This window comes from Tachyglossus aculeatus, chromosome 14 (genome assembly GCF_015852505.1).
Source record: "Tachyglossus aculeatus isolate mTacAcu1 chromosome 14, mTacAcu1.pri, whole genome shotgun sequence".
Classification (NCBI taxonomy): domain Eukaryota; kingdom Metazoa; phylum Chordata; class Mammalia; order Monotremata; family Tachyglossidae; genus Tachyglossus; species Tachyglossus aculeatus.
In genome coordinates, this window is record NC_052079.1 from 52562018 (window position 1) to 52589962 (window position 27945).

The 27945-nt window shown below is 52.6% G+C and overlaps 1 protein-coding gene across 2 annotated transcripts in view; it reads left to right on the forward strand.

Annotated features, from left to right (window-relative positions):
• Positions 1 to 27117, forward strand: part of TEF (TEF transcription factor, PAR bZIP family member) — a 42450-nt gene extending 15333 nt beyond the window's left edge. Inside the window, exons 2-5 of one of the 2 annotated variants that reach the window (XM_038756259.1) lie at positions 17418 to 17756; positions 20880 to 21100; positions 22746 to 22957; positions 24600 to 27117. In XM_038756259.1, coding sequence (XP_038612187.1) covers positions 17418 to 17756; positions 20880 to 21100; positions 22746 to 22957; positions 24600 to 24621 — 794 coding nt within the window. In that variant the 3' untranslated portion in view covers positions 24622 to 27117. Of the gene's footprint in view, positions 1 to 17417; positions 17757 to 20879; positions 21101 to 22745; positions 22962 to 24599 lie in introns of those variants that run through there. The other variant, XM_038756260.1, reaches the window with a different exon arrangement.
• The last annotated feature ends 828 nt before the right edge of the window (positions 27118 to 27945 follow it).

Below are 27945 nucleotides of genomic sequence, written 5' to 3' on the forward strand. Positions count from 1 at the left end.
TTTAATGAGAGGCAGCCATCACAGCGAGAGCTCAGTATGTGTCAGTGATGATGATGATGATGGCATTTATTAAGCGCTTACTATGTGCAAAGCACTGTTCTAAGCGCCGGGGAGGTACAAGGTGATCAGGCTGTCCCACAGGGGGCTCACAGTCTTCATCCCCATTTTACAGATGAGGGAACTGAGGCCCAGAGAAGCGAAGTGACTTGCCCAAAGTCACACAGCTAACAATTAGCAGAGCTGGGATTTGAACCCGTGACCTCTGACTCCCAAGCTCGGGCTCTTCCTGTATATATGTATATATGGTTGTACATATTTATTACTCTATTTATTTATTTATTTATTTATTTTACTTGTACATTTCTATCCTATTTATTTTATTTTGTTGTTATGTTTGGTTTTGTTCTCTGTCTCCCCCTTTTAGACTGTGAGCCCACTGTTGGGTAGGGACTGTCTCTATATGTTGCCAATTTGTACTTCCCAAGCGCTTAGTACAGTGCTCTGCACATAGTAAGCGCTCAATAAATACGATTGATTGATTGATTGATTCCCACTGAGCCACACTGCTTTTCTAGAGCAGGGACGCAAACTCCTAAACTACCAAAAAAAAAAGGTATGAAAATACACCCACAAGCACAAAAATCCACATCATACTGCTACTACTACTACTACTACTACTACTACTACTACTACTAATAATAATAATAATGTTGGTATTTGTTAAGCGCTTACTATGTGCCAAGCACTGTTCTAAATGCTGGGGTAGATACAAGGAATCAGGTTGTCCCACTGTGGGGCTCACAGTCTTTATCCCCATTTTACAGATGAGGTACTGAGGCCCAGAGAATAATAATAATAATAATGATGACATTTATTACGCACTTACTATGTGCAAAGCACTGTTCTAAGCACTGGGGAGGCTACAAGGTGATCAGGTTGTCCCACGTGGGGCTCACAGTCTTCATCCCCATTTTACAGATGAGGTAACTGAGGCCCAGGGAAGTGAACTGACTTGCCCAAAGTCACACAGCTAACAATTGGCAGAGCTGGGATTTGAACCCGTGACCTCTGACTCCCAAGCTCGGGCTCTTTCCACTGAGCCACGCTGCTTTTCTAGAGCAGGGACGCAAACTCCTAAACTACCAAAAAAAAAAAAGGTATGAAAATACACCCACAAGCACAAAAATCCACACCATACTACTACTACTACTACTACTAATGTTGGTATTTGTTAAGCACTTACTATGTGCCAAGCACTGTTCTAAACACTGGGGTAGATACGAGGAATCAGGTTGTCTCACTGTGGGGCTCACAGTCTTTATCCCCATTTTACAGATGAGGTGCTGAGGCCCAGAGAATAATAATAATAATGATGGCATTTATTAAGCACTTACTATGTGCAAAGCACTGTTCTAAGCGCTGGGGAGGTTACAAGGTGATCAGGTTGTCCCATGTGGGGCTCACAGTCTTCATCCCCATTTTCCAGATGAGGTAACTGAGGCCCAGAGAAGTTAAGTGACTTGCTCAAAGTCACACAGCTAACAATTGGTAGAGCTGGGATTTGAACCCGTGACCTCTGTCTCCCAAGCTTGGGCTCTTCCCACTGAACCACGCTGCTTTTCTAGAGCAGGGACGCAAACTCCTAAACTCCAAAAAAAAAAGGCATGAAAATCCACATCATACTACTACTACTAATAATAATAATGTTGGTATTTGTTAAGCGCTTACTATGTGCCAAGCACTGTTCTAAACACTGGGGTAGATACGAGGAATCAGGTTGTCCCACTGTGGGGCTCACAGTCTTTATCCCCATTTTACAGATGAGGTGCTGAGGCCCAGAGAAGAATAATAATAATGATGGCATTTATTAAGCACTTACTATGTGCAAAGCACTGTTCTAAGCACTGGGGAGGTTACAAGGTGATCAGGTTGTCCCACGGGGGGCTCACAGTCTTCATCCCCATTTTACAGATGAGGTGCTGAGGCCCAGAGAATAATAATAATGATGATGGCATTTATTAAGCACTTACTATGTGCAAAGCACCGTTCTAAGCGCCGGGGAGGATACAAGGTGATCAGGTTGTCCCACTGTGGGGCTCACAGTCTTTATCCCCATTTTACAGATGAGGTACTGAGGCCCAGAGAATAGTAATAATAATGATGGCATTTATTAAGCACTTACTATGTGCAAAGCACTGTTCTAAGCGCAGGGGAGGTTACAAGGTAATCAGGTTGTCCCACGTGGGGCTCCAGTCTTCATCCCCATTTTCCAGATGAGGTAACTGAGGCCCAGAGAAGTGAAGTGACTTGCCCAAAGTCACACAGCGGACAACTGGCGGAGCCGGGATTTGAACCCATGACCTCTGATTCCAAAGCCCGCGCTCTTTTCCACTGAGCCACGCAGAGAAGTGAAGTGACTTGCCCAAGGTCCCACCGCTGACAAGTGGCGGAGCCTGGACTAGAACCCACGACCTCTGACTCCCAAGCCCGGGCCACTGAGTCACACGGGGTCCGGTCCGGGACTCGTGAGTCAGGAACTGGTGGTACTGGGGCATTGGCATGGAAGCCAACCCAGTAAAAGTGTGATGATGATGATGATGGTATTTGTTAAGCGCTTACTATGTGCCAAGCACTGTTCTAAGCGCAGCCCCCTTCCCCAATTCCCCCATTTCTGAGGATTTCCGGCCTGGAGAGCTACTGACCGGAATGCTGAGGACCCAATAGGCAAATGTGGAAGTCCTTTCCCAAACTGGTTGTTCCCTGGATTGTGACAACCCACCTCGTCCCCCTCTCCATCCCCCCCATCTTACCTCCTTCCCTTCCCCACAGCACCTGTATATATGGATATATGTTTGTACATATTTATTACTCTATTTATTTTACTTGTACCTATCTATTCTCTTTATTTTATTTTGTTAGTATGTTTGGTTTTGTTCTCTGTCTCCCCCTTTTAGACTGTGAGCCCACTGTTGGGTAGGGACTGTCTCTATATGTTGCCAATTTGTACTTCCCAAGTGCTTAGTACAGTGCTCTGCACATAGTAAGCGCTCAATAAATACGATTGATGATGATGATGATGAAACTTTACCTGCCAGTGGAGTCTCCATTGGAAAGGGCTTCCCTGTGTTCAGGGAGTTGCTTACTAAGGGAGATGGGCGTTTCGAGGCGGAAAAAATTGGACCAACCTTGGGAGAGCTTATTGAGCCAAGTCTTTGCATGGAAGGACACTTGGGGACAAAGTCTGAGAGGAATCTCACGGTGAAAAGCAATTCTCTCAAGAGGAAAGGAAGGATCTGCATATATGTTTGTACATATTTATTACTCTATTTATTTATTTATTTATTTTACTTGTACATATCTATTCTATTTATTTTATTTTGTTAGTATGTTCGGTTTTGTTCTCTGTCTCCGCCTTTTAGACTGTGAGCCCACTGTTGGGTAGGGACCATCTCTATATGTTGCCAACTTGTACTTCCCAAGCGCTTAGTACAGTGCTCTGCGCACAGTAAGCGCTCAATACGATTGATGATGATGATGACATTGATTAAGACAACGGGTTGAGCTTGAAGGTTGATTATTCGATTTATTTTATTTTGTTAATATGTTTGGTTTTGTTGTCTGTCTCCCCCTTCTACACCGTGAGCCCGCTGTTGGGTAGGGACCGTCTCTAGATGTTGCCAACTTGGACTTCCCAAGCGCTTAGTACGGTGCTCTGCACACAGTAAGCGCTCAATCATCATCATCATCAATCGCATTCATTGAGCGCTTACTGTGTGCAGAGCACTGGACTAAGCGCTTGGGAAGTCCAAGTTGGCAGCATATAGGGACGGTCCCTACTCAACAACGGGCTCACTGTCTAGAAGGGGGAGACGGGCGACAAAACGAAACACGTGAACAGGTGTCAAGTCATCAGAATAAATAGAAGTAAAGCTAGATACACATCATTACCATAATAAAATAGAATAGTAAATATGTACAAGTAAAATAAATAGAGTAATAGATCTCTGCACTGGGGGGGGATACAAGGTGATCAGGTATCCCCCCCCCCCCAGCGCTTAGAACGGTGTTTGGCACATAGTAAGCGCGTAACAAATGCCCTCATCATTATTATTAGTAGTAATAAATGCCCTCATCATCATTATGATTATGCCTAAGAAATGCCCTCATCATCATCATTATTCTGACCAATAAGAAATGCCGTCACTATCATTATTGTTATTATTGCGGTTGAGCGAGTGAGCGAGCGGTCCGAGTGTGGGGTGCAGGGGCTGGGCCCGGGGGTGCAGCCCCCCCGCCCCGCCCGCCCCCCCCATTGGCTGCTCCGGGACCCGCCCCCTCCTTCCCCTCCCCCCCGTCCCCCTCCCCGCAGCTCGCGGCGCCGCCACGTGACCCCGCGGCCCGGGGGGGCGGGGCTCCCCCTCCCTCTCTCCCCCTCCCTCTCTCCCCCTCCCTCTCTCCCCCTCCCTCTCTCCCCCTCCCTCTCTCTCTCCTCTCTCTCTCTTTCTCTCTCCCCCTCCCCTCCCTCTCTTTCTCTCCCTCTCTCCCCCCTCTCTCTCCCCTCCCTCTTTCTCACCCCTCTCCCCTCCCTCTCTCCCCTCTCCCCCCTCCCTCTCCCTCCCCCCTCCCCTCCCTCTCCTTCTCTCTCCCTCCTCCCCTCCCTCCCCTCTCTCCCCCTCCCCCTCTCCCCCCTCCCTCTCTCCCCCCTCCTCTCCCTCTCCTTCTCTCTCCCCCCTCCCCTCCCTCTTTCTCTCCCTCTCCTTCTCTCTCCCTCCCTCTCTCCCCCCTCCTCCCCCCTCCCTCCCCTCTCTCCCCCTCCCCTCCCTCCCCTCCCTCCCTCTCTCCCCCTCCCCTCCCTCCCTCTCTCCCCCCTCCCTCTCTCCCCCCCTCCCTCTCCTTCTCTCTCCCCCCTCCCCTCCCTCTTTCTCTCCCTCTCCTTCTCTCTCCCTCCCTCTCTCCCCCCTCCTCTCCCCTCCCTCCCCTCTCTCCCCCTCCCCTCCCTCCCTCCCCTCCCTCCCTCTCTCCCCCTCCCTCTCTCCCTCTCCTTCTCTCTCCCTCTCCTTCTCTCTCCCTCCCTCCCCTCCCTCTCCTTCTCTCTCCCTCTCCCTCTCCCCTCCCTCCTCTCTCCCCTCCCTCCCCTTCTCCCTCCCTCTCCCCTCCCTCCCTCTCTCCCCCTCCCTCCCTCATCATCATCATCATCATCAATCGTATTTATTGAGCGCTTACTATGTGCAGAGCACTGTACTAAGCGCTTGGGAAGTCCAAATTGGCAACATATAGAGACAGTCCCTACCCAACAGTGGGCTCACAGTCTAAAAGGGGGAGACAGAGAACAAGACCAAACAGACTAACAAAATAAAATAAATAGAATAGATATGCACAAATAAATAAATAAATAAATCCCTCCCTCCCTCTCAAAATAAAATAAATAGAATAGATATGCACAAATAAATAAATAAATAAATCCCTCCCTCCCTCTCTCCCCCCTCCTCCCCCTCCCTCCCCTGCCTCCCTCTCTCTCCCCCTCCCTCCCTGTCTCCCCCCATGTCCCGTGACGGGTCACGTATTGGCCGCCCCCTCCCGCCCCTCCGCGAGGCCCGTCCGACCGAATCATTCATTCATTCAGTCGTATTCTTTCAGCGCTCACTGCGCGCACAGCATTCATGCTTTCCATCGTATTGATTGAGCGCTTACTGTGTGCAGAGCCCTGGACTAAGCACTTGAAAGTCCAACTGGGCCCCAGGTAGAGACAATCCCTGCCCAACAACGGGCTCACAGGCTACAAGGGGGAGATAGACAACAAAACCAGTAGACAGGTGTCAATGCCATCAGTATAAATAAATGGAATTATAGATATCCATTCATTCAATCGTATTGATTGAGCACTTACTGTGTGCAGAGCCCTGGACTAAATGCTTGAAAGGACAATTCGGCCACAGATAGAGACGGTCCGACCCAACAACTGGCTGACAGCCTAGAAGGGGGAGACAGAAAACAAAACCAGTAGACAGGTGTCAATACCATCAATATAAATAAATGGAATTATAGATATTCAATCGTATTGATTGAGCGCTTACTGTGTGCAGAGCCCTGGACTAAGCGCTTGAAAGGACGATTCGGCCACAGATAGAGACGGTCCCAACCCAACAACGGGCTGACAGCCTAGAAGGGGGAGACAGAAAACAAAACCAGTAGACAGGTGTCAATACCATCAATATAAATAAATGGAATTATAGATATTCAATCGTATTGATTGAGCGCTTACTGTGTGCAGAGCCCTGGACTAAGCGCTTGAAAGGACGATTCGGCCACAGATAGAGACGGTCCTGACCCAACAACGGGCTGACAGCCTAGAAGGGGGAGACAGAAAACAAAACCAGTAGACAGGTGTCAATCCCATCAATATAAATAAATGGAATTATAGATATTCAATCGTATTGATTGAGCGCTTACTGTGTGCAGAGCCCTGGACTAAGCGCTTGAAAGGACGATTCGGCCACAGATAGAGACGGTCCTGACCCAACAACGGGCTCACAGTCTAGAAGGGGGAGACAGACAACAGAGCAAAACAAGCAGATAGGTGTCAATACCATCAAAATAAATATAATTAGCGCTATATACACATCATTAATAAAATAAATAGAGTAATAAATAGGTACAAATCTAAGGCAGTGCTGTGGGGAGGGGAAGGGGGTAGAGCTGGCTGAGGGAGGGAGTGGGGGCGATGGAGAGAGGAAGAGGAGGGTTTTAATCCCGTCTCTGCCACTTGTCAGCTGTGGGACTTTGGGCCAGTCACTTGACTTCTCTGGGCCTCAGTTATCTCATCTGTAAAATGGGGATTAAGACTACCTTGTATCTCCCCCAGCGTTTACAACAGTGCTTGGCACATAGTAAGTACTTAACAAATGATAATAACAATAATGGCGTTTGTTAAGCGCTTACTATGTGCCAAGCACAGTTCTAAGTGCTGGGGGGATATAAGGTGAGCAAGTTGTCCCACGTGGGACTCTCAGTCTTAATCCCCATTTTACAGGTGAGGGAACTGAGGCACAGAAGCAGAGAAGCAGCGTGGCTCAGTAGCAAGAGCCCGGGCTTTGGAGTCAGAGGTCATGGGTTCAAATCCCGGCTCCGCCAGTTGCCAGCTGGGTGACTTTGGGCAACAAACTTCACATCTCTGGGCCTCAGGGACCTCATCTGTAAAATGGGGATGAAGACTGTGAGCCTCCCGTGGGACAACCTGATCACCTTGTAACCTCCCCAGCGCTTAGAGCAGTGCTTTGCACATAGAGAAGCAGTGTGGCTCAGTGGTAAGAGCACGGGCTTTGGAGTCAGAGGTCATCATCATCATCATCAATCGTATTTATTGAGCGCTTACTATGTGCAGAGCACTGTACTGAGCGCTTGGGAAGTACAAATTGGCAACATATAGAGACAGTCCCTACCCAACAGTGGGCTCACAGTCTAAAAGGGGGAGACAGAGAACAAAACCAAACATACTAACAAAATAAAATAAATAGGATAGATATGTACAAGTAAAATAAATAAATAAATAGAGTAATAAATCTGTACAAACATATATACATATATACAGGTGCTGTGGGGAAGGGAAGGAGGTAAGATGGGGGGGATGGAGAGGGGGACGAGGGGGAGAGGAAGGAAGGGGCTCAGTCTGGGAGGAAGGGGCTCAGTTTGGGTTCGAATCCCAGCTCTGCCACATGTCTGCTGTGTGACCTTGGGCAAGTCACTTAACTTCTCTGCGCCTCAGTTACCCCATCTGTAAAATGGGGATTAAGACTGTGAGCCCCACGTGGGACAACTTGATCACCTTGTAGCCCCCCCCAGCGCTTAGAACAGTGCTTTGCACATAGTAAGCGCTTAACAAATGCCATTATCATTATTATTAGTAGTAGTAAACGCTTTATAAATACCATCGTTATCATCATCATCAATCGTATTTATTGAGCGCTATGTGCAGAGCACTGTACTAAGCGCTTGGGAAGTACAAATTGGCAACATATAGAGACAGTCCCTACCCAACAGTGGGCTCACAGTCTAAAAGGGGGAGACAGAGAACAAAACCAAACACACTAACAAAATAAAATAGATATGTACAAGTAAAATAAATAGAGTAATAAATATGTACAAGCATATATACATGTTATCAGTTATTAGTACCAGGACCCCCTCTCCCCCACTATCCTTTCCCCCCTGGGCCTCTGCCCCCTCTTTTGTACTTCCCAAGCGCTTAGTACAGTGCTCTGCACGCTGTAAGCGCTCAATAAATATGATCGATTGATTGATTGATTATTATTATTAATTGGCGGAGCTGGGATTTGAACCCATGACCTCTGAGCCCAAAGCCCGTGCTTTTTCCACTGAGCCACGCTGCTTCTCTATACCATCATCCTCATTATTATTATTATTATAATTATAAAAGTGGGACAGTCGTTTTGCGAACTGCGTCTTTAAGAAAAGGCAAAACACGTTTCTCCGAAGGGGGGGGCGGGGAGGCCAAACAGAACCCGAGTGGCGCATGCGCCCCGCGGGCCAATGGGATTCGAGGACGAGGGAGCGGGCCCCGCCCCCCCCGCCGACGGTCACCTTTCCCCGCACGTGCCGTGCCTCTGCCGATCCGCCCGACCAATCCCGGCGCGCGCTGCACGCGGCCCCGCCCACCCCCCGCGGGCGGGCCAATCGGAGAGCAGGGCGGGCCGAGCGGGGAGGCGGGCTCGCCTCATGAATGGGGAAGGCGCGGGGCCGCCCGGCACCTGCGCAGTGGCGGGGGCTGCGGCTTTTCCCGTTCTCCCGTTCCGAGGAGCGCTCCCTCCTCGGCGGACGGGGGCGGGAAGGGGGGGCCGGGGAGCCGCGGCGCGACGAGGGGCACCATGTCAGGCGGCGAAGGGGGGAAGGAGCCGCGGGCGCGAGGCCTGCCGGGATCTTTCCCGCTGGTGCTGAAGAAGTTGATGGAGAACCCGCCGCGCGAGGCGACACTCGGTGAGGCGGCCCCGCGGGAACGGCGCACGCGCACGGGGGCGGGGGGGGGAGGGCGCGAGGGAGGGGGCGGGGCTTCCGCGGGTGGGGGGCGGGCCAATGAGAGGGGCGGGATTTGTGGGCGGGGCTAAGGGAGGGGGCGGGGCAAGGGCGAGTGATCCGTGAGGAAAGATGGGCGGGGGGGAGGCGGGCCCAATGAGGACGATCATGGGGGTCAGAGGAGGAGGTCCTGCGAGGGCCAGAGAGGAGGATCATGGGAGTCAGGAGGCGGAGGTTCTGTGAGGGCCAGAGAGGAGCATCATGGGACGTCAGAGGAGGAGGTTCTGCGAGGGCCAGAGAGGAGGATCATGGGACGTCAGAGGAGGAGGTCCTGTGAGGGCCAGAGAGGAGGATCATGGGGCGTCAGAGGAGGAGGTTCTGTGAGGGCCAGAGAGGAGGATCATGGGAGTCAGAGGAGGAGGTTCTGTGAGGGCCACAGAGGAGGATCATGGGACGTCAGAGGAGGAGGTTCTGCGAGGGCCAGAGAGGAGGATCATGGGACGTCAGAGGAGGAGGCTCTGTGAGGGCCAGAGAGGAGGATCATGGGACGTCAGGAGAGGAGGTTCTGCAAGGGCCAGAGAGGAGGATCATGGGACGTCAGAGGAGGAGGCTCTGTGAGGGCCAGAGAGGAGGATCATGGGACGTCAGAGGAGGAGGTTCTGTGAGGGCCAGAGAGGAGGATCATGGGAGTCAGAGGAGGAGGTTCTGCGAGGGCCAGAGAGGAGGATCATGGGACGTCAGAGGACGAGGTTCTGTGAGGGCCAGAGAGGAGGATCATGGGGGGCAGAGGAGGATCATGGGAGTCAGAGGAGGAGGTTCTGCGAGGGCCAGAGAGGAGGATCATGGGATGTCAGAGGAGGAGGTTCTGTGAGGGCCAGAGAGGAGGATCGTGGGGGTCAGAGGAGGAGGTTCTGTGAGGGCCAGAGAGGAGGATCATGGGACGTCAGAGGAGGAGGTTCTGTGAGGGCCAGAGAGGAGGATCGTGGGACGTCAGAGGAGGAGGTTCTGTGAGGGCCAGAGAGGAGGATCATGGGACGTCAGAGGAGGAGGGTCAGAGGACGATTGGGGGGGGGGTCAGGGAGGAGGAGAGGGATAGTGGGGGTCAGAGAGGAGGATCATGGGGGGTAATAATAATAATGATGGCATTTATTAAGCCTTACTATGTGCAAAGCACTGTTCTAAGCGCTGGAGGGGATACAAAGTGATCAGGTTGTCCCACGCGGGGCTCACAGTCTTCATCCCCATTTTACAGATGAAGTAACTGAGGCTCAGAGAATAATAATAATGACATTTATTAAGCACTTACTATGTGCCGAGCACTGTTCTAAGCACTGGGGGGGATACAAGGTAATCAGGTTGTCCCATGGGCCTCACAGTCTTAATCCCCATTTTACAGATGAGGTCACTGAGGCCCAGGGAAGTGAAGTGACTTGCCCAAGGTCACACAGCAGACATGTGGTGGAGCCGGGGTTCGAACCCATGACCTCTGACTCCAAAGCCCGTGCTCTTTCCAGTGAGCCGTGGACTCACTGGGGGTCGGAGGAGGAGGATCTGTGGGGGTCAGAGGAAGATTGTGGGGGGGGGGTCAGGGAGGAGGACGGGGGTCGTGGGGGATCGGAGGAGGAGGATCTGTGAGGGTCAGAGGAAGATTGTGGGGGGTCAGGGAGGTAGAGGAGGATAGTGGGAGGTCGGAGGAGGAGGAGGATCTGTGAGGGTCAGAGGAAGATTTTGGGGGGGTCAGGGAGGAGAGAGGATCGTGGGGGTCAGAGAGGAGGGTCATGGGGGGTCGGAGGAGGATCTGTGAGGGTCAGAGGAAGATTGTAGGGGGTCAGGTGGATCGAGGGTGGGTCAGAGAGGAGGGTCATGGGAGGTCGGAGGAGGAGGATGATCTGTGAGGGACAGAGGAAGATTGGAAGATTGCTGGGGACTGAGGGGGGTCTGGGGGGGTCAGGGAGGACGAGGAATCTGGGGAAGACGGAGGAGGAGGGATCACGGGGGGGTTAGGAAAGGGGGGATCTGGGGGAGTCGGAGGAGGAGGGATTGTGGGGGTCAGGGAGGAGGAGGGATTGTGGGGGTCAGGGAAGAGGGAGATCATGGTGGGTCAGGGAGGAGGAGTGTCGTGGGAGGTCACGGGGGAGAGGATCGTGAGGGCTCAGGGAGACTTGGGGGGCGAGTGAGGGAGGTCAGGATAAAGCTATATAGCAGACTAGGAGGCTTTGCCACAGGACACAGAACTTTGGAGAAATGAGGGATGATGGGCAAATGTAATGTTATCTCATTTTGGGGTGCCGGGGGCCTGGACTGTATGGCTCAGGGAGCCGAGAACATTGTGCAGGGGAACGGCAGTTCAGTAGGCCCTAGGGATACTGTCTGCATTGGCATTTCTGAGGTCCTTTAGGATCCATTTTCAGTCTCCGCCATCTGAAGCTCAAGAATTGGGAACGGGTGGCTCAGGCTTGGGGCTGATGTTCACTCGTGAACTGCTTCTCCTGGAAATATTGTTTCTCTTCTTCACCAGCCACTGATAGGCTGGGCTTTCACTCCTGGATATCAAGCTGAGATGGTGCTTTCCTTTTGCCTGTTTTTGTTCATTTTTAACGAGGTGGCTTAGCTTGACATTTTTATTGTTACCTCAGGCTGAGACAGGACAGGAGAAATACAAGGTAGGTGCTGATAACTTCCTAGGTGAGATCACCACCAGTTTCTAATCGTGAGGTCCGCTCTTTTCCCACCAATTCTCTGCCCCTGCTTCCGTCGTCTTCTGGTTTTTCTTACCCCTAGATAGAGAGGGGTTTAGCTGCGTGATTCAAAAACAGGCTGCAACTTACTGTTGCGTTGTGTTTTTCAGCATTCTGGCGTGCCTTCCTCCTTCCCCTTCAAGTGCCATCGCTGATCTTGGGCTAGGATCGTAGCCAAACAGAGTGTTTTGGGGCCTTCGCGCTCTAGAAAGGGGGAGACTGTACCCTTTAGGAGCAGAATAGCAAAGGACTATTCTAGTTTAAGCCAAAGTCTCGCAGAGCAAGGACCTGCAAGAGTTTATGTTAACTGGGATGGGAGAGCAGAACCAAATTCCGTTTGCAAAACACTCTGGATTCCTTCCAACATCATCTTAACCCATTCTGCAGGTGTGTGGTTGAAAACGCCGACAGACAGCTTCTCTGCCAGTCTTCAAGGTCACCAGCGGGACTGAATTAGGAAGGAAGTGCTACATTTGTCATCTTTCCTTCCTTTTTGGGGGTCTCGTTCCCATCCGTCTCCTCCCGTCCCTCCTAAAAGCCTTTATGAGCATACCTTGGCCTCCTCCCCCTTCTCTCCAAGTCATCTTCCTGAGGGCCGGAGCCAGCCGGGACTCAGTTCTGGTGCTTGGGGTTTGGCGGTTGGTAACCCTGGCCCTATTCCTATCGTTGGCAATAATACAGCCTCCATTCAAAGTCAGTACAGATGTAAAGTGACATAATCACTTGAGCCCCACCACCTCTTTCATTATAAATCAAGCCCGGGTCTGTCCATCCCTTTCCATTGCCGTCACCTTTTCAGCTCCAGTTTTTCTCTTCTCTAGTTTCTTTCAGCCTCTCCTTCAGTAGTTTAAAAGTCTTCACAATCACTGTGGCCAACTCCTCTTTCTCTCTGCTACCTGTCCTTCCTTACCCTGTATTCATTCGTTCATTCAGTCGTATTTATTGAGCGCTTACTGTGTGCAGAGCACTGTACTAGGTGCTTGGGAAGTACAAGTTGGCAACATATAGAGACAGTCGCTACCCAACAACGGGCTCACAGCCTAGAAGGGGGAGACAGACAACAGAACAAAACAAGTAGACAGGTGTCAATACCATCAGAATAAATAGAATTATAGCTGTATACACATCATTAATAAAATAAATAGAATAGTAAATACGTACAAGTAAAATAAATAGAGCAATAAATCTGTACAAATATATAGAGAGGTGCTGTGAGGAGGGGAAGGAGGTAGGGCAGGGGGGATGGGGAGGGGGAGAGGAAAAAGGGGGCTCAGTGTGGGAAGGCCTCTTGGAGGAGGTGAGCTCTCAGTAGGGCTTTGAAGGGAGGAAGAGAGCTGGCTTGGCGGATGTGCGGAGGGAGGGCATTCCGGGCCAGGGGGAGGACGTGGGCCGGGGGTCGACGGCGGGACGGGCGAGAACGAGGCCTAACGGTGAGGAGGTTAGCAGCAGAGGAGCGGAGGGTGCGGGCTGGGCTGGAGAAGGAGAGAAGGGAGGTGAGGTAGGAGGGGGCGAGGTGATGGACAGCCTTGAAGCTGAGAGTGAGGAGTTTTTGCTTGATGCGTAGGTTGACAGGCAGCCACTGGAGATTTTTGAGGAGGGGAGTAACATGCCCAGAGCGTTTCTGCACCAAAGATAATCCGGGCAGCAGCGTGAAGTATAGACTGAAGTGGGGAGAGACAGGAGGATGGGAGATCAGAGAGGATGCTGATGCAGTAATCCAGTCAGGATAAGTTGAGAGATCAAACCAGCATGGTAGCGGTATGGATGGAGAGGAAAGGGCAGATCTTGGCAATGTTGCGGAGGTGAGACCGGCAGGTTTTGGTGACGGATTGGATGTGAGGGGTGAACGAGAGAGCGGAGTCGAGGATGACACCGAGGTTGCTGGCTTGTGAGACGGGAAGGATGGTAGTGCCATCTACAGTGACGGGAAAATCAGGGAGAGGGCAGGGTTTGGGAGGAAAGATAAGGAGTTCAGTCTTGGACATATTGAGTTTTAGATGGCAGGCAGACATCCAGATGGAGATGTCCTGGAGGCAGGAGGAGACACAAGCCTGAAGGGAGGGAGAGAGAGCAGGGGCAGAGATGTAGATTTGGGTGTCATCAGCATAGAGATGATAGTTGAAGCCCTGGGAGCGAATGAGTTCACCACGAGGGTGAGTGTAGATAGAGAACAGAAGGGGACCAAGAACTGACCCTTGAGGAACCTCCACAGTAGGGATAGGAGGGGGAGGAGGAGCCCGCAAAGGAGACTGAGAATGAACGGCCAGAGAGGTAAGAGGAGAACCAGGAGAAGACGGAGTCTGTGAAGCCAAGGTTGGATAGCGTGTTGAGGAGAAGGGGGTGGTCCACAGTGTCCAAGGCAGCCGAGAGGTCAAGGAGGATTAGGATAGAGTAGGAGCCGTTGGATTTGGCAAGAAGGAGGTCATTGGTGACCTTTGAGAGGGCAGTTGCGGTGGAGTGTAGGGGACGGAAGCCAGATTGGAGAGGGTCGAGGAGAGAGTCAGTGTTGAGAAATTCGAGGCAGCGGGTGTAGACGACTCGTTCTAGGAGTTTGGAAAGGAGTGGTAGGAGGGAGATCGGGTGATAACTAGAAGGGAAGGTGGGGTCAAGAGAGGGTTTTTTAGGATGGGGGAGATGGCGTGTTTGAAGGCAGAGGGGAAGGAACCAGTGGAGAGTGAGAGGTTGAAGATGGAAGTTAAGGAGGGGAGGAGGGACGGGGCGAGAGATTTCATAAGATGAGAGGGAATGGGGTCAGAAGCACAGGTGGCCGGAGTAGCACTTGAGAGGAGGGAGGAGATCTCATCTGAAGATACTGCTGGGAAGGATGGGAGAGTAGTGGAGAGAGCTGGGGAAGGGGGAGGAGTGACTGTATCTGACTGTTATGGTCTTCATCTGTGATTCATATCTGGACTGCTGAAATGGAAGAAGGGGTAGTTTCCACAGTAGTTGTAGCGTAGTAATAATAATAATAATATAATAATAATAATGATATTTGTTAAGCGCTTACTATATGCAAAGCACTGTTCTAAGCGCTGGGGAAGATACAAGGTTATCAGGTAGTCCCACATGGGGCTCACAGTCTTAGTCCCCATTTTACAGATGAGGGAACTGAGGCCCAGAGAAGTTAAGTGACTTGCCCAAAGTCACACAGCTGACAAGTGGCAGAGCTGGGATTCGAACCCATGACCTCTGACTCCAAAGCCCATGATCTTTCCACTAAGCCACAGCTGCTTCATTGTAGTAATGGTATGTATTGAGGGCCTCCTCCACGGAGCACTGTACTCAGCAAACCAAAGCCTGCTGCATTCCCTACCCACAAGGAGATCACGCTCTAATAATGATGGTATTTGTTAAGCGCTTACTGTGTGCCAAACACTCTTCTAAGCACTGATGGAAGGCGTACACTTTGTGTGCTTTTGATTGTTGCCTCTGGGGTAAAATTTGAAGTTCACCTTCTTTGGGTCAAATGAACATTGAATTTCTAGTTGGTTCCATAGCTTCCTTCCTTGTGAATGTTTAAAGAAAACCCCGGGGGCAGCCCCGCCCTCACTTTGTTTGGACTGGGGGGGATGGGACAAGATCCCGCTCTTTCCCGGATCCTCCTCCCATCAGGACCCTGTGAATGTCGCAGTGTGGGATCGTTTCTTCCACTCCCCACATTTCTCCCTGACCTGGGGTCCATTCATTCAGCCGTATTGAGCGCTTACTGTGTGCAGAGCACTGTACTAAGCACTTGGGGAAGTATAATCCAACAATAAACAGTGACATTCCCTGCCCAGACGAGCACACGGTCTTAATAATAATGGTATTTTTTAAGCGCTTACTAAGTGCCGAGCGCTGTCATCCTTCACAGTCAAGGCTAACAGTACCAAGACAGCTCCAGTTTCCTCCCCTTGGGAGTACTTGTACTTGCCAACTTGTACTTCCCAAGCGCTTAGTACAGTGCTCTGCACACAGTAAGCGCTCAATAAATACAATTGATTGATTGATTGAGTACTCTGAACTAGAAGCAAGAGTTGTGTGTCTCCTACATTACGGTTGCAGCCTGATAGCAGCTGAGTTCCTAGCAATCGATCACTGGTATTTATTGAGCACTTACTGTGTGCAGAGCACTGTATTGAGCACTTGGGCGAATAATAATAATAATAATAATGACATTTGTTAAGCGCTTACTATGTGCAAAGCACTGTTCCAAGCACTGGGGCGGATACAGGGTGATCAGGTTGTCCCACGTGGGGCTCACAGTCTTAATCCCCATTTTACAGATGAGCTGAGTCTCAGAGAAGTTGTGACTTGTCCAAGGTCACACAGCTGACGTGGCAGAGCCGGGATTAGAACCCATGACCTCTGACTCCCAAGTCCGGGCTCTTTCCACTGAGCCACGCTGCTTCTCTGCAGTTTAAACAGAGTATAGTTTAACAGTGTTGGTAGATACGTTTCTGGCCCACAACGAGCTTACAGTCTTGGGGGGGGTCGGGCAGATGTTAATATAAATAAATAAATTACAGATAAGCTCCGTGGGGCTGAGGGAGGGGTGGAAAAAAAGGGAGAAAATCCAGGGGCAAGGGGCTGTGCCCTCTCTGAATGACGTTAGGTGGGTTGCTTTGGAGATGTACGTTGTTCCTTCGGTTCGTCCAGCTCCCGACGGGGCCACTTTCTCTGCCGGCGACCAAGGCCCTCGGGATACCCCGGGGCGTCCCGAGGACGAGCTCGGGCCTTGGGACTCCGGTCAGATATCCCAGAGGCCCGGCAGAAGCGAGCCGCAGAGCCTGGGAACGCAGGCGGGCTCCCGCACTCGGACTCAGAGCCAGGGCTGATTCGGAAGCGAGCCGGAACGGGGCTCCTTTCCCCGAAGGGCCACGTGGACGGGCTCCCCTCCTGGTATGACGGCCCCTGGGTCCCACGTCCCTGAACCGAAAGGGATTCGAGCAACGCTACATTTTGCAGTGACGTTTCCTTTACGGGTTGAAGGCCGGTGGTTGCAGCAAGTGCACTCTCCCCACCTTCCAAACCTCATTAAAATCCTCCAAGAGGCCTTCCCTAACTAAGCCGTCATTTCCCCTTCTCCCTCAACCTTCTGTGTCACCTAAGCACTTGAATCTGTTCCCTTTAAGCACGGGATATTCGCCCCAGCTGTAATTTATTTTAATGTCTGTCTCCCCCTCTAGACTGTAAGCTCCTGGTTGGGCAGGGACCGTGGCTACCAGCTCGATCGTATTGCACTCTCCCAAGCGCTTAGTACGGTGCTCTGCACACGGTAAGTGCTCGACCAATATTCATTCATTCGGTCATATTTATTGAGCGCTTACCGGTCAATAAATTTTTACAGCTTTTAGACTGTGAGCCCACTGTTGGGTAGGGACTGTCTCTATATGTTGCCAATTTGTACTTCCCAAGCGCTTAGTACGGTGCTCTGCACATAGTAAGCGCTCAATAAATACGATTGATGATTGATGATGATGATTTGCCCCAAGGCCCAAGAGGGCCCAGCCACTGTATATTGAAATTGGTCAGCCGAGGGGGATGAGGGCCAGTATCCCGGAGATAACCAAGGGGATCGTGGTTTTCCGTTGGGCAGGACGAAATCTGTTGCTCTGGCAGGGAGGACGGCTCTCTCCCCCGCCTCACTCAAAGGTGTCGGCTTCTTTTTAGATAAAGAAAAGGAAAAGGAGAAACTCGAGGACGATGAAGCGGCCGCCGCCAGCACCCTGGCCGTGTCTGCCTCCCTCATGCCGCCCATCTGGGACAAGACCATCCCCTACGACGGGGAGTCGTTCCACTTGGAGTACATGGACCTGGACGAGTTCCTCCTGGAGAATGGGATTCCCGCCAGCCCCACGCACCTCAACCAGAACCCCCTCCTGCCCGTGGCCGAGCTCGAGGGGAAAGAGCCGGCCAGCTCCTCCACGTCCTCCCCACCGTCCTCCTCCTCTTCCTCCTCCTCCTCCTCCACCGTCGTGTTCCAGCCCTCCGAGACCACGTCCAGCACAGGTTGGTTGTGGGGAGAGGGAGGCAGCGGGAATCCCTAGCACCGACCTGGAAGCGTGGGACGCCAGCGTGTTAGGAGAGAAATTCTCCCCACCCTGCCACCGCCTCCTCCTCTTCCTCCTCCATCCTCCCAGACAGCCTCCCGGCGGCTGGGTCCAGAATTGGGAGCCTCCGTACCCTTAGATGGGAAAGGCAAACCTCTCCATAAATTTCCCCTCTTTTTATCGTTCCTTAACACGGCCAGCCTGCCAATTGCAAGGACCGGGTAGGGTCGTCGACTAGCCCAGGCTGAAAACAAGTAGGACGTCTTCTCTTCTGGGACCTTCACCTTCGCCGTTCCCTGATGTTTCTGGGGAGCCCTTAATGGTTCCACCAGCCTATCCGTGAACGATCTTCCCACATCTCACCCTGGAAAGGTGGTCTTTTCCCACAGTAGGCAAGAGCCCAGGAGCCAGGAACCTCCGATTGTAATCCTGGCTCCGCTGCTTGCCTGCTCTGTGACCTTAAGCAAGTCACATGGTGTCACTGGGCTTCATTCATTTAATCATATTTATTGGGCGCTTACTGTGTGCAGAGCACTGTCCTAAGCCCTTGGGAAAGTACAGTATAACAATAAACACACATTCCTGCCCACAACAAACTTACAGTGTAGGGGGGAGACAGACATTAAAAGAGATGACTAAATTACAGAAATATATCATCATCATCATCATCAATTGTATTTATTGAGTGCTTTCTGTGTGCAGAGCACTGTACTAAGCTCTTGGGAAGTACAAGTTGGCAACATATAGAGACAGTCCCTACCCAACAAATATACATAAGGCTTCAGCCTCCTCATCTGTAAAATGGGGATTTGAGACCTGTTCTCCCGCCCCCTTAGACTGTGAACCCCACGTTGGTCAGGAACTGTGTCCGACCTGATTGTCTCGGATCTTTCCCAGCGCTTAGCAAAGGCCTCGGGTTGTTGCAAGCGTATCTTTGATCCCCACCATCGTCATGACTAGAGAGCATCCCGCTGAGAGAGTCATATCCAGCGCTTAGTACAGTGCTGTGCACACAGTAAGCGCTTAACAGATACCGTCATTATTTTAACCCAGTGTTTGAGCTCTGGAGTCAGGACCTTGAGGGGGCCTCACCCTGCCCTTGACTGGTGACCCCAGCAGACCGACTCCTCCGGCGGTCAACCTAGATCTAGTGTACGACCTTGAGCAAGTCACTGTCACTTCTCTTTGCCTCAGTTCCCCCATATGCAAAATGGAGATTCCATCCCTGTCCTCCCTCCTACTTAGATGTGAGCCCCGTTTGGGACCTGATCATCTTGTGTCTACCCCAGTGCTCAATACGGTGCCTGCCACATAGTAAACGCCTAACAGATACAACAGACTGAGCCCCTTCCTTCCTCTCCCCTCTCCATCCCCCCCATCTTACCTCCTTCCCTTCCCCACAGCACCTGTATATATGTTTGTACATATTTATTACTCTATTTTACTCGTACATATCTATTCTATTTATTTGATTTTGTTAGTATGTTTGGTTTTGTTCTCCGTCTCCCCCTTTTAGACTGTGAGCCCACTGTTGGGTAGGGACTGTCTCTGTATGTTGCCAACTTGTACTTCCCAAGCGCTTAGTACAGTGCTCTGCACACAGTAAGCGCTCAATAAATACGATTGATGATGAACAGTTAGTGGCAGAAATTGGCTCAGCCCTGCCTGCCTCCTTCGAATGCACTCTGGCCACCTGGGCCTGGTGTCGTTCCTCCGAGTCTTTGGGCAGTCGCTCCCGAGCAACTCATCAGCCAGAAGGGGGAAGCTGTTAGGATTTCTGGAATGCCCTCCCTCTGCCCCTCCGCCAAGCTCGCTCTCTTCCTCCCTTCAAGGCCCTGCTGAGAGCTCACCTCCTCCAGGAGGCCTTCCCACACTCAGCCCCTTCCTTCCTCTCCCCCTCGTCCCCCTCTCCATCCCCCCGTCTTACCTCCTTCCCTTCCCCACAGCACCTGTATATATGTATATATGGTTGTACATATTTATTACTCTATTTATTTATTTATTTATTTTACTTGTACATTTCTATCCTACTTATTTTATTTTGTTGGTATGTTTGGTTCTGTTCTCTGTCTCCCCCTTTTAGACTGTGAGCCCACTGTTGGGTAGGGACTGTCTCTATGTGATGCCAATTTGTACTTCCCAAGCGCTTAGTACAGTGCTCTGCACATAGTAAGCGCTCAATAAATACGATTGATTGATTGATTGATTGATTTCGGGAGTTGACTCGGCTCTGTGGAAAATACCGACGAAGTAGGGTAGCACGTGCACGTGTCTTTTTGGGGAAGTGCAGCGGGGCCTGAAGGAGAGCGAGCCCTCTGCTTTGCGAGTCGTGACGTTGCCGTATGTGTGCTCGGTCACGGGTTTTCTTCCCCCAAGTGACTCACGCTGGTTTGTGGTCCCGGAGGGTCGCGGTGGTGCCATTTTGGCGGGAAGGAGGGGAGGGCGAGCGAAGGGCTCGCCTCGGCGCCACGCATCGAGCCACTGAACTGCTGTAATCAATCAGCCAATCAATCGTATTTATTGAGCGCTTACTGTGTGCAGAGCACTGTACTTAGCGCTTGGGAAGTACAAGTTGGCAACATATAGAGACAGTCCCTACCCAACAGTGGGCTCACAGTCTAAAAGGGGGAGACAGAGAACAAAGCCAAACATACTAACAAAATAAATAAATGGAATAGATATGAACAAGTAAAAACCATCCTTACGGTGGGAATTGAGATTGAGAGCCCCTTGCGGGACAGGGACTATCTCGTATCTCCCCCGGCGCTTAGAACGGTGTTCAATCAATCAATCAATCAGTCAATCAATCGTATTTATTGAGCGCTTCCTATGTGCAGAGCACTGTACTAAGTGCTTGGGAAGTACAAATTGGCAACACATAGAGACAGTCCCTACCCAACAGTGGGCTCACAGTCTAAAAGGGGGAGACAGAGAACAGAACCAAACATACCAACAAAATAAAATAAATAGGATAGGAATGTACAAGCAAAATAAATAAATAAATAAATAAACAGAGTAATAAATTCGGCACATAGTAAACGCTTAACGGATACCATTAACGTGGGCTGGCTGTTTCCACCAGAATCATCCGCCGAGAACGAGCGGGAGACCCCCAGCCCCATCGACCCCAACTGCGTGGAGGTGGACGTGAATTTTAACCCCGACCCTGCCGACCTGGTGCTGTCCAGCGTGCCCGGCGGGGAGCTCTTCAACCCACGCAAGCACAGGTTTGCCGAGGAGGACCTGAAGCCCCAGCCGATGATTAAGAAGGCCAAGAAGGTCTTTGTCCCTGACGAGCAGAAGGTAAACTCTGTCTCTTGCCCGGGGCCCTGGTGCTCGGCCGCCCGCAGAGGCCCGGTCCCTTCTCCAGAGGTCCGAGATCCGAGGCATCCGGGGACGGAGCCTGGTGGCCTCCGGAGACCCCGCCTCGCGCTCTCTTTCAACCCGCCTGGGTTTGGAAGCAGCGTGGCTCGGTCTCTAGCGCAAGGGCCTTTTAGACTGTGAGCCCACTGTTGGGTAGGGACTGGCTCTATATGTTGCCAATTTGTACTTCCCAAGCGCTTAGTACAGTGCTCTGCACATAGTAAGCGCTCAGTAAATACGATTGATGATGAGGAGGAAGGGCCTGGGAATCAGAAGGACCTGAGTTCTAATCACGACTCCGCCGCGTGCCTGTTTGTGTGACCTCAGGCAAGTCACTTCACTTCTTTGGGCCTCAGGTCCCACATCAGTGAAATGGGAATTAAGGGAGTGTGTCCCATGTGGGGCAGGGACTGCGCCCAACGTGATTAACTTGTATCTACCCCAGGGCTTGGAACAGTGCTTGGCACATAGGAGGCGCTTAACAAGAATATTAATATTAATATCAATCACAATACATATATAAGTAATTATTAATTATCATTAAATATTAATTATTAACAATATATTATATATAATTAATTATTGATGATATTGAGAATATTAACCATAATTATTATAACTATTACGGGGTTAGGGGAAGGTGCTGTTTTTCAGCTCCAGGGGCCTTTCCTTTTGGCGAGCTGGCTCAGCGATGGGAGCCCAGGTGGAAGTTAGAGTTGAGAAGCAGCGGCCCGGGAGTCGGGGGGTCGTGGGTTCTGATCCCGGCTCCGCCACTTGTCTGCTGTGGGACCTCGGGCAAGTCGCTTCACTCCTCTGGGCCTCAGTTACCTCATCTGTAAAACGGGGATTGAGACGGTGAGCCCCGCGTGGGACAGGGACTGTGTCCAACCCTATTGGCTTGTATCCACCCCAGCGCTTAACGTAGCGAGCACTCGACAAATACAGGAATATTAAATTAGAACAGCTGGTCAGGCTGAGAAACTCTGACTGATTGTCCGCTCCCTGGCTCTGTCTCCTGGTGGCTTCTCTCCTGGGTCCCCGAAAAGGGAACATGGGTCATTGTTTAGAAAAGTGCTTGGCTCGCCTCCCGGGTCATTGCTTTTTCTGGTTCTTGCCCCTTCCCCCATCAGTCAGCAGGACAGGGCTCGTCTAGCCAACTGGCACTTCTCCCTTAATAACTGTAATAATCATGATTGTGGTATTTGTTAAACGCTTACTACGTGCCAGGCACTGTATGTAGCACTGGGGTGGATACAAGCAAATCGGGTTGGACACAGTCCCCGAGTCCCCGTCCCACGTGGGGCTCGCGGTCTCTATCCCCACTTTCCAGATGAGGGAACTGAAGCCCAGAGAAGTAAAGTGACTTACCCAAGGTCCACACAGCAGACAAGTGGCAGAGAAGTCCTTCAGCAGCAATCGTATTTATTGAGCGCTTACTGTGTGCAGAGCACTGTACTAAGCGCTTGGCCTGGGCTCTGCTGCTTCTCTAGCAGGCGTAGGGCTTCCGCCGGAGGAGGGGGCAGGGGGACGGGGCGGCTCTCCGCTGGGGGAGAACCGAGCCTCTCAAACGGGCCCCGCTGCACAGGATGAAAAGTACTGGACCCGGCGGAAGAAGAACAACGTGGCGGCCAAGCGGTCCCGGGACGCCCGGCGCCTGAAGGAGAACCAGATCACCATCCGCGCCGCCTTCCTGGAGAAGGAGAACACCGCCCTGAGGACGGAGGTGGCCGAGCTACGCAAGGAAGTGGGGAAGTGCAAGACCATCGTCTCCAAATATGAGACGAAATACGGACCTTTGTAGGCCTCCTCCTCCCTCGCCCGCCCCTCGCCGTCCCTCCCCCTGCCCCAACCCCCCGCCCCCCCGCCCCGCCCGGCTAAGGTGCCCGCCGATGCCTTAGACGGCCTCGCCCGGGGACGCCCCCGATGATGTGTGTGGAGGCATTGTCGCTTGCCGTCCGTAGCAGCAGATCCACCGTGCCCGGCCCGAGCCAGGGCCCTTCCGCACCAGAGGCTCTGGCGATTTCCGGGACGTTCGTGTCCAAGCCACGCTGTAACCCGGCCAGAGCTTCTGGGGGGCCCCGGCTCCAGGCCCGAGGGGCAGGTCTCCTCACCAGCCGCCCGTATAGATGGAGGACTAGGGCTTAGCTTTCTCTCATGGTTCCGGGCATCCTGTTGGAAGCGGGAGGCAGGAAAGGGCTCCGTCAGGAGGACAAGGACTTCCTCTCCTGAGCTGTCACGCTCTTGATTCTTTATTTTTTTCCACTCTTCACCCTACAGCTGGGCTGGTTGGGGGGTTGCCTCGTGGCCGCCTGGACTGGCCCCCTCGGGCTTGGGGAAGGCGTGGCACACGGCCCCCTGTTTCTGGACTGAGGAAGGGGACCCCGAGCCCTGATTGGGATTCAGCGGAGGGGAGGGAGGAGGACCAGCGCGGTCCCAGAAGCCCCGTGTTTCTGAACAGCCGGCTCTGACGGCCTAGTGGAGAGCGGATGTGGCCAAGGAAGCACGTCGGTGGGGAAGGGGGGGGTCTGGCCTCCTCTGCACTCTTTGTCCTGGAGCTGAGGGGGCTTCTGGTGTCTCAAAGCCCGGGTTAGGCGTGCTCCAGAATGGTCTCCCCCATCCCTTTTTCCTCCTCGCTTTTTCAAGGGAAAGGACTTCCCGGGTGGTTTACAGGGAGAGCGGGTTGTGCACATTTCCTCTTCCTCGGGTTTCATGGCGTCTCCCCTGGAAGCTAACGTTTGCCTCATCAGATCAGACAGGCCGGACCACTTGGCCTGGCCGGGGTCACTTGCGACCCTTCCGGGAAAGTACGTGGAGGAGAGGCTTCCGTTTCCTGTCCCTGGGGAACGAGGCCGGAGGAAGTGGGTGGGCAAGAGCAGGCAGGGGGCCCTGCCTGGGCGGCCTCGCTTTCCCTCTTGTCGTTCTGGAAGGGGATTTCCTCCAAGTTGTGGAGGGTTCCTCGTGAAAGGGAGGGCTCACAAAGAGATCTTTCCAAATGCCGAAGGCCGGGGCGTCCGGCCAGGAGAAGGCGGGCAGGGGAGGTGTGTCGGAATCCACGGGCACGGACTGGGGAGGAAAGGAGGAGTCGAGGGAAGTGATCTGAGGTCAGGAGTCTGGAGCAAATTGCCCAGTCACCGAGGTCCCTGGCTTGTTCCGCCCAGGAGGTCCAAGCGGGTCCCCAAGGGGCCTGCGGGCTGTTAACGGGAGGGAGGCAGCTAAAGCCGTTTGCTTCCTGTTGACCTTTCCCTGTGGTTTCTCGGGTGGGAGGAGCTGTGCCCCCCACCCCAACCCACCCCAACACACACATCGCCCACTTTGCCCACTGGCAGCAGGCGGGAGAGCCCCCGAGATCCGGGCACTGATCCAAGTGGGGGCGGGCGGAGGGGGAGCCAGAGGGTCCGACGAGCAAATGGTCACACTCACCGCTCTGCTTTGTTTGAAGTGACCCGTCCGATTCTGAGTGACGCAACTCGAGAGACTTTTTAAAACAAACACAAACGCTAAAACCACACGCCACCCCGTCGGCCTGCAGAGGGAACAGCGATGCCAGGGCGGTGTGCCCCGGATGAGACGATGGACCCTCCCCCGCCCCCCCCACACCCCTTTTTCCCTCCCGACCACCCCCCGGATGGCCTGCGGAGGGTCTCCTCCCTCCTTGCCGCCCTAGAGCCGGAGGATTTTCTATTCTCCTGACCCTGCAGCCACCCCCTGCCCAGTGGTGACACAGGAGGGCATCACCCATCAGGGAGGGAGGGACCGACGGCCTGCTCTCCGGCACCGGTGGCCGGGATGTTGAAATTTTCTCGGGGACGGAGGAAGAGAGGATTTGGGGCTGGCCTTCCTTTCGATGTGCCCGAGTGATCTCTGACCAGAAAATGGTGTGGTTTTATTTTTGTGCTTTCGTTTTTTAAAGGGTGCACGCCGTTCTCTCTTTTGAATGCTGTGGGGGTCGGGTTGCTGTAAAGGTTGTGACCGGAATTGGGAGAAAGGAGTGACAATTTGCCATCTCCTTTCTTTCTCCCCTATGTCTGTTCAGCCCTTCCCCCGGGTTGCACACACATGCAGGGAGGGTCTTTGCCCACAGCAACACGGGAGAGCCACCGTGGCCCTGGCGTTGTTGCTTTGAGGAAGGGGTGGCAGCCGAGCTCTGGCAAATAACACTGATGAAGCTGCTTTCTCTGCCACAATGCTCAAGGCCTCAGGAAACAGGTCAGAAGTAGCTGGGAAAGGGAGAGGAGCTGAGAGCAAGAAGGGGGTCTCCCAGTAAGGGGATTTGAGGGCTCAGAGAGGAAGAAGGATCCCAGTTCCAAAACTGTGGCTCCCAACCAGATTGACGATCGGTTGGAAACTGGTCCTTGTTTCCCAGACACCAAGCCCTCCCATTTCTGGGAGAAAAAAGACTGCCTACCCCCGCTGAAAGCTTTGGGGAAGATGGCATCTCGGAGGAGTGTAACTAGCGAAGAGCCGGGGCAGCTTGGGGAGAGAACCCCGAGATGAGTGATGGGGCTTTGCCAGTCTTTGCTACTGGCTTATGCCCCCTTCCCAGGGTGGCACGTGACGGTTAAAACTTCCTGGTGAACTTTGCACCGCTGAAAGGTAGCCCGGGTGGACGGACCTGGAAGCGAATTCCCGGTCTCACCCCAGACCTGACCAAAGAAGAGTAGTAGCGATACAGAGTTGCCTGATCCGGGCCCCACCGTCTGAGGAGAGGACATCCGTGGCCCTCGGGAGCCAGCCCAAACAGGAGCTCCTTTGTTCTGGGGAAGGTTTGAGAAGTGATTCGGAATCTGGGATCCTCAGCGGGTCTGCTGTGCCGTTCCCTCACAACGGCATCACGTTAATGCAGTTGGAATTGTCTTTCAAGATGGGGGCCAGGGTCACCATCCCGGCCAGGATACGCCAGCACGTGATTTGCTTTAGGTTTTCCGTGTGCCCACGTGAGGGGACAGGGAGTGCAGAGTCCACAGCTTTTCCCTCTGGAGCTGGGATTGGCCATTAGACATTCCACCCTGAGAGCCTCCCTGGGAGGGGAGGCGACGGGGGAAGGCCTCGGAAATCTGGCTAGGGACGTACTGCCCCGGTGCCTTGGCGAGCGAGCAGCTGTTTGTGGGATGAAAGCCATGTGACTTATACAGGGATGGGACTGTCCTTTCAAAAAAAAAAAAAGTATTTTGAGAGATAATGTTTTGCTGGATTCTCTGTCCTCTTCTTTCTGGGCGCTGCTTCAGGGGTCCTGGTGGCCGAACGGAGTTCGGGACACACCTCGGATGTTGCCCGGGGCGGCCAGGTCTGTCCTGAATGAGACAGGGTTGGAGGAGCAGCCTCTGAAGGATGGAGGAAGGAATGTGGTGCGGGCGGCAGGCTGGGGCACCCTGGGAGGGCTGGCCGGCTCAGAGACGGGTACCAAGTCCCGTCCTGCTCTGCCCTCTAAATCCCGAAGCGAAAGGGCTTGTTTGTTAGGGTCCCTTAGGTCTAGGGGACGGGGAGGTGGGCAAGGTAAACTGATGAGCAGCGTCATCATTGAGTTAGATCACCGGGCCAGCCAGCCCAGGGTTCTGCCTCACAACTTTCACAAGGAGGGAGGATTGGGAGGAGAGATTAATCTTGCCCTCTCCAGCGCAAACTTTCCCACAGACTACTCCTGGGGCTCTCATCCATGAATCGGTCTAAACTCCTCTTGAACCTGCTGGTGTGTCTGGCGGGCACAGCTTCCTGTCGGTACAGAAAGGATTGCTTTGGGTTGTTTTGAGCTGATCACCTTTAAACTTCAACTGGGACCCCCCCTTATCTGGTGGTTTTAGGATTTAGTGAACGATCATTCTGGGCTCCCCCCAAGCCTATGTGCTTCGTGATTATGTTTGCCTCGGTTCTCCCAGAGCCCTCCGTGGAAAGAAGCAGCATAGTCTAATGGGTAGAGCTCAGGCCCGGGAATCAGAAATACCTGGTTTCTAATCCCGGCTCTGCCACTTGTCTGCCGTGTGACCTTGAGCAAGTCACTTAACTTCACCTTGCTTCAGTTCCCTCATCCGTAAAAATGGGGATTAAGATTGTGAACCCGAGATGGGAGAGTGTCCAATCTGATTAGTTTGTATCTACCCCAGCGCTTAGTACAGTGCCAGGCACGTAGCGCTTAACAAATACCATTAAAAAAGGGCCCTCTATCCCCTCTGTCCATCTTGGGTATCCTTCAACAAACTTTCCGTTTTGCCTAAAATGTGTCGATTAGAAGTGCACCTGGTATTCCGAGGATGAGCGCACACATCGTGGGTTTACGGTGGGGGCAGAACTCTGCCGGGCGTTTTCCAAGAGTCAGTAGCTGCATCTCTCCATTATCCCAGGGGGCAGGACCCTGGATGACAAACTTTCATCAGGAAAGCTTTGGGGAATCGGTCAGTGGTATTGATTCGGCACTTGGTGAAGAGCACGGTACTAAAGTGGGAGGATACAGTACAACCGAGTTGGTAGTCATGTTTCCTGCCAGGTTATGGTCAGAAAAACCAGAGGTGACCATTACCACTAACAGGGACCTGCCAGTGTAAATACGGTAACAGGGTGGCCCTAAAGGTCCACAGGGAATCTCTCTGGGCTTTCCAAGGAGCAGGTGAGAATCAATCAATCAATCAATCGTATTTATTGAGCGCTTACTATGTGCAGAGCACTGTACTAAGCGCTTGGGAAGTACAAATTGTCAACACATAGAGACAGTCCCTACCCAACAGTGGGCTCACAGTCTAAAAGGGGGAGAATGTTTGAGGCGGGTCTTTGATCTGGAACCTTTGCAGTGTGGG